General features: G+C 30.3%; 1 protein-coding gene and 1 pseudogene across 1 annotated transcript; one reads left to right on the top strand and one right to left on the bottom strand.

Annotated features, from left to right (window-relative positions):
- Positions 1 to 1,430: 1,430 nt before the first annotated feature.
- LOC145036197 (alcohol dehydrogenase 1 pseudogene) lies at positions 1,431 to 2,133 on the bottom strand (annotated as a pseudogene).
- A 1,639-nt stretch (positions 2,134 to 3,772) lies between these two features.
- On the top strand, positions 3,773 to 6,525 carry LOC145034052 (F-box protein AUF2-like). The gene is made up of 2 exons (XM_078982477.1): positions 3,773 to 4,949; positions 6,314 to 6,525. The coding sequence occupies exon 1, from the start codon at positions 3,977 to 3,979 to the stop codon at positions 4,910 to 4,912; it is 936 nt and encodes a 311-aa protein (XP_078838603.1). The 5' UTR covers positions 3,773 to 3,976; the 3' UTR covers positions 4,913 to 4,949; positions 6,314 to 6,525.
- Positions 6,526 to 6,992: the final 467 nt, after the last annotated feature.

The following is a 6,992-nucleotide window of genomic DNA, read 5'->3' as shown; positions in this document are numbered from 1 at the left end:
CCAGCTAACCACTATCCGTTTTCAGCTAATAGCTACTTTTGCCAAACACGCCCAAAGTGAGGACATGCAAGCAAATATTCATGATTTCATTGCTTAAAACATTATCATCACCACCACCATCACCTTTAAATAATTTCTTTAATATTTTTTTTATTTAAGTGTATTTATATGTATTATTAAAAATATTAATAATAATGAATTTAAAAATTAGTGCATATGTTTATATTTTTAGTATAATAATAATAATAATAATAATAATAATAATAATAATTATAATAATAATAATAATGTTTTTGTTTGCTAGAAAAGTCCTAATATTTTTTGTAGAAAAGTCCCAATATTTTGGGTCATTTTGTGAAATAGTCCTAATATTTTGTGTCAGTTTATGAAATAGTCCCAAATTAATTTGTTGTCGGTTCCAACCGGTCAAAAAGGGTCAAAATACATATTTTTACCGGTTTTTAGGATTTTTTCGTAAACAAAAATTAGTTTAGGATTAAAACGTAAACCGAGCCAAAATTTTAGGACTTTATTGGAGATTTCCCTTGATATAAAGGATGACTACTCCTTAAAATAGTTAAGGACTAACTATAAGATAAAACTGACAAAGTTCACATAGACTGAGAGACACCTGAAGATCAACAAATTGATATATTTGTTGTTGTTGATCTTGTCTCTTGTACTATACTGTAAGACAATAATAACAATACAAAATATTACTTGTAATAACAAATGCACATTACAAACACAAATTACTTCAACACAAAGATGCATCTCAGACTGATCTTGACTTTGGAATGGACTTCACTTCGAAATACTTTCACACAAGATTGCTTAAGGATCACTTTTCATATTCTAATTGTATTTCTATGATTCAATCATATGGTAAAGTGTTTTTCATATTTTATCTATCTATCACAACCGAAATTATGCATTTATGTTTTCTTATTAGTCGGAACTTTTTATTTATCAAAGAGTACTTGCAATTTTGGGTAATAGCTTTTAACTCGTCTAATAATTACAATATACTTTTTGATAAAAACATGTTTTAGTGTACAAATTGAGCAGCCAATTTGAACATTGAAACATCCTTAACTTTCTTAACGAATAGAAAAAACATCATAAATGGTCCCTGTGTTTTCCCAGATTCTGAAGTTTAGTCCCCGTGGTTTAAAAATCTCATAAATGGTCCCTGTGCTTTCAAAACTTTTGACAGATGGTCCTTATTGCTAACTCCATTAACTTTTGACCGTTAATTGAGGGGCATTTTCGTCATTTCACACCACAGGGACCATTTATGATCTTTTAAGTTATTTTTTTTTAAAAAGAAAAAACTAAATATAATTATTTAATATATAATCTCTCTCTCTCTCTCTAAAGCAACAACCAACTTCTGTGTTCGTATGCCTCTTTTTTCTGATTCAAACACATCAACAAAACTCCCATTGTTCAATTGAAGAACTACCACAAGTCGCCTTTTTTTCAAGACCTACAAACCAAACAACAACTTCTCTACAAGGTTGTTAATGACGGTGTTCCAATGAAATTTATCAGTAAACTCGAATCAGAAGTCATTAATTTCTTTTCTTCTTCTCTTTCATGCCAAAATCGACCCAATCATAAAATCCTACGCTCTGCATTTTTAAAGAACACCCTGAGAAAGGGGGTTGGCGACATAGATCTGATAGGGGTGAAGATTAATTAGCTGCACAGGGACTTGAAGAAAACACGAAGATTAATTAGGTCAAGAAAACAACAATTGAACTGCAATCAGAGGATACTATGATTTCTTTTTATACCTATGGAGATCCCACAACTGAGGATGCAGACTTTGTCAAGAGGAGTAAGAGGGTTGATTTTGGCGAGACAGCCAACATGAACGACGGTGTATTCACTGAATGGTGAAGTTCCTACGAAATGGAAAAGGGGTTTTCCGTTGATGGAAAATCGAGATTTTTGATCGTTAATCATGACTCCTCTATCGGTGTTGATTCTCAAAAGGTCGCACATGTTGCTCTCTTTGGATTTACAGTGGGCGCACTCTTTGCATTCTTCGGTGAAAACAGGGAGGACATGATCTCCGGGCTGAACCTCAGTCACTCTTTCCCCAACACTCTCCACGACCCTGTTCATGTTTAAAAGCTTATTAGATTATTTTCAGATCAAAGATTAAAAGAAACGCTTTTCCGGTTTTAACAAGAATCAAACATACCCTCCAGCTTCATGTCCAAAAATTCGAGGAAACAAAGCATTCTAACCTGAAAAGTTCGAAAACAAAGATTTATGATTTTAATTTTGGGTTTTTTACAAGATCAAAACAGGGAATAATAGTTACCTTGGCTTCCCAGAAGTAAACATCGGTGTGACACAAGGAGGTGAAGAGGATTTTGATTGTCTGTATATGTGTTCTGAGAGAGAGAGAGAGAGAGAGAGAGAGAGAGAGAGAGAGAGAGAGAGAGAGAGAGAGAGAGAGAGAGAGAGAGAGAGAGAGAGAGATTTTATATATTAAATAATTATATTTAGTTTTTTCTTTTTTTAAAAAAATAACTGAAAAGATCATAAATGGTCCCTGTGGTGTGAAATGACGAAAATGCCCTCAATTAACGGACAAAAGTTAACGGAGTTAGCAATAAGGACCATCAATCAAAAGTTTTTAAAGCACAGGGACCATTTATGAGATTTTTAAACCATGGAGATTAAACTTCAGAATCTTGGAAAACAGAGGGACCATTTATGATGTTTTTTCTAACGAATATTAGTAAGTTATTTCTTTTGTTTTGATATACAAATAATGTTTGACCTTATGGAATAACTAATTTAATGTCTTTAATTGCAGTAATCGGTTATAAACGGATAAACAAAGATAAAATATACATATATAATCTAGAGAAAATTATAAATTTTGTCAAATATGTTAATTACTTTGTGAAAAATAGCTAAAAAAGAAAAAAAAAAAAAAAAAGAAAAAAAGAAAAAAACTCAAATTGCATTTTTAACAACCAAAATCGCAGATGGATTAAAGTCCATATGCGATTTTGGCAACCCATTTGCAAACATACAAATTGCTAAAGCACAAACATGCTTTAGCGAATTGTACGTTCGTAAATGGACTTTCTGTGAACATAGGAACTCATCTGTAAAGATAGTTATGGCTAGTATAAAAATGAAAAAAAAAAATTGCTTTATTTTTCATTTTTTTTTATTGGAAAACTCTCTTGGAAAGTTTGATTATGTTTAAAACTTCAACTTTATACTTGTTTAGTTGTTATAAGGATTGAAGTTTCTAATTACTTAACATTAATCTGTTTTAGCTTTTAATTATTCGTAGTCAAAATAAATAAATTAAAAAAAAAAAAAAAACCCTAAAATCTTAGTTAAAATGGAGTGGAAATCGCAAATGGGCTTAATCCATATGTGATTTTAAGGGGGCGAATGATGTATTTATACAGTAAAAACAAAAAACCATCTACAAACGTACAAATCACTAAAGCAAGTCTGTGTTTTAGCGGTTTATACGGATGGATTGTCAAAATCACATGAGTTTAATCAATCTGTGATTTTTGTGGCTAAAAATACAATTTAAGTTTTTTTTTTCTTTTTATTATTTTCCACAAAATAATTAACACGTTCCGCTAAATTAGCAATTTTGTCTGTTATAAGTATTACATATTAATGGTTTTATAATAAAAACAAATTTTATAGTAATGGTCGGTATTTAATGGTTTAAATGTAGAGATCGGATAAAACCATTGAAATTTGAAAGTGGATTTTTGTTTTCAAGCACCTCCAAGTGGATTTTTGTTTTCAAGCACCTCCAAGTGTCGTCCTCGAAAATGCTCTAGCGTAAATGGAGTTTCAAAAATGACGAACTCTTGAGACAGAATTCTCGTTTGTTTTGAGAAAAGATCAGAGAGGGGATGATTAGGGTTTCAGACAGTATCCCGATGTAAGAAACCATTGGTTACTATTCTAAAGAATGAAGAACAGCGTGGAATCTCGCGAAGAAGATGCAAATGTTTCTTCTTCATTTAGTCGTTTACCAGATGAAATCATCCTCCAGATTTTAAACAAATTAATCGATTTGAAAACCCTATGCTTTTGCTATCTCGTTTCCAAACATTTGTCCTCGATTGTACTTCAAATCGAAGCCATTTCCTTCACTGCTCCTTTATTAAACTTAAACCCTCGCATTTCCGATAAGAACACCGTCAGTGACGTCTCCCCAAGTCAGTCCTTTCTATCCGCGCATACGTTTTTGAGCAAATTTAAAGGAGTGAAGTTCTTATGGATCGAACTTCCTTCATCCAGTCATAGAGATATTGATGATCGTCTTTTGTTCAGGTGGAAAGCTAAGTTCTGTTGCAGAATGAAATCGTTCATATTTCTGTCACCACATTCAATTTTTGACAAGGATGGATTCTGTATTAATGGAAATGAGGAAGAAGAAGAAGAAGAAGACAACGAGTTACGCAACGATATGTTTAATCAGAAATTAGTCGTTTCGTTTCAGTGTTTTAGGGATTCGATGGTCTGGCATTCGATATTGTTGTACTTGGTTAAGGATCTACCAAAATTGGAAAAGGTTTCCATTACTGAGTTAGGGAGAAGAGGGAAGCTTTCTCTGAGTGGGGAAAAGCTCATTGAGGTGAAGGAATGGGTACAACATTCAGCTTCTGAAGCTGTGATGACTCATTTAGAGCTTCCTACTAAAATAAGTAATGGTTACATTTCCGTTTTGAAATTGCCAGTTTCAGGGTATGTGATGAAGGGGATATATTTTTGTGTAATGAAGATGAAAGATCTCGAGGGTGGAAATGATGGTGTTATGAACAATGAGGATGCTTCTGCAGATAAAGAAGAAGCTGTGTATAATGAAGCTGTGATGGAAATATTGGAGAAGCATACGACATGATGCTTAAGATAGCCGATGGTGTTTTAGTATGAATCAGGTGTGTACTCAATTAGGTTTTCATATTAAGGCTTTTTTTCGTTTGCAATCGAATATGTATAAAGTTAGAACTTGTTCTTTATGTCTGGTTAATTAAACACCCGCATACAGGTCCTCAGTTCTGAAATTAATCAGGAAAATATAAAGCTATTAATATGACCCTCTCAATCGATGTCTCTGAATCCATCTAGATGAGGTTCTCATAAACAGAAATCTGGTATCTGTTAAGCCTATAGAAAGAAATAGGTGAAAGAAAAGATAACGTTGAAGAAAGTTTTTGTTAGAAATAAGATGTAATAAAAAAATACAATATAAGGGTAAAAAGTTCATTTTAACAAAGTTAGTGCTAAAGAACAGTTTTTGCAAAAAAAGGAAAGCACAGGTAAGGTAGCATTCTTGTAATGAAATTGGAAGTTGGATCAAACATGCAATTTTCAATATACTACAAGGACCATATCTGTAATTTTGTCTACAATGATAGTGAGCAACCATGGATATGAAAAGACATACATAACTTACCCATACATTATACATATTATACACATGTCATTAACCCAAAAAAACTAAAGTTGGATGAATTATTTGTTAAGTAAGGTGTTGTTTGTTTTTTATAAAAAAACTTTTCAGATCTTTTATTGCTTGGCGGCTGAGTACACTCGCAGCTGTTTGTTTTTTAAAAACCTTCAGAGTAAAAAAACCTCTATGTATATTCTTTTTGGCATAGTACTTGTATTGCTTCTTTTAACCTCTTTCAACTTATTCTTTTTTTTTTTGTTGGAAACTTTATTATATGTTGTTGAAATCTTATTTTACTTTTTTTTGTTTATTTTTGTGGAAATTTTTTTATCTTGAATAATGTAATTTCTTGATGAAATATCATTATTTTTTTGCTAAAATATATTTATTTTTTTGTTGAAATATGATTTTTTTTGCTAAAATATCATAAATTCTTGCTGAAATGTCATATATTATTAATTTTTCAGTATTAAAAACTATTTTTGGTTTATAAAATCAGTTTATTTTAACTTTTTAATATCTGAAGCAGCATCTAGATGTTAAAAAAACAAACACGTTTCTTATTACAGTCTGCAGCCGTTTGATTCACCTCTTCTACTGTAGAGGGTTGTAGAGGTGGTCCGTAGACTTTATGAATTTTTTTTTTTGCTTCAAAAAAACAAACAACATTTTTTTAGAATTTGCAAGAAAATGGTTCAAGTACTGTAATTCATGTTATTGCATGAATGATGTGTTATATGGTAATTATTAAAACTACTTTTGCAAGAAAACCGTGGTATTTATTGTAATTTATGTTATGTGTAATTTTTGTAACTCATGTTATGTTTTATGTATGATTTGTATTTTCAGGTAATGAAGCTAATTCAAGTAACAACTAACAAAGGAAGGGAAAATATTTGGTAGATTGGTAGATATTAATTGATAAAAGATAGAAGAAATGTTTAAAACAAGTATTGAGATGTGGTTATTTTTGAAGCTGATTTATCCCTAGAAACTAGAAACGTAGCAACATGTTGGTATGTAAAACATGTTATGTAAGTGACATACAATACTTACTAAACTACTACGTAGCATATATATATATATATATATATATATATATATATATATATATATATATATATATATATATATATATATATATATATATATATATATATATATATATATATATATATATTTATTTATTTATTTATTGTTGATGGACCTTTAAACATTTAAGAATGGGTCTCATTTTTTTCTTTAACCTAATCTATACTTTTTTTATATTAAATCATGATACAAAAAGAAAAAGTTATAATTCTTTTATCAAATAAAGAAGATTGTTCAATAAAACTTCTAAAAGATTTTTTTAATCATTTTATAAAATTTAAAATAAATATGTTATAGTAATGTTCAATTTTAGTGTTATTTTTGATCATATGCTTTGTGGTGTAATATGCTTTTTTTATTAAGTATAATTAATTGAGTAAATTACACAAATGATCCTTATGGTTTGGGGTAATTTGTACGTTTGGTCCTAACTTAT

Source organism: Lactuca saligna, chromosome 3, assembly GCF_052625555.1.
Source record: "Lactuca saligna cultivar CGN05327 chromosome 3, ASM5262555v1, whole genome shotgun sequence".
NCBI lineage: Eukaryota > Viridiplantae > Streptophyta > Magnoliopsida > Asterales > Asteraceae > Lactuca > Lactuca saligna.
This window is presented reverse-complemented; position numbering and strand designations above follow the sequence as displayed.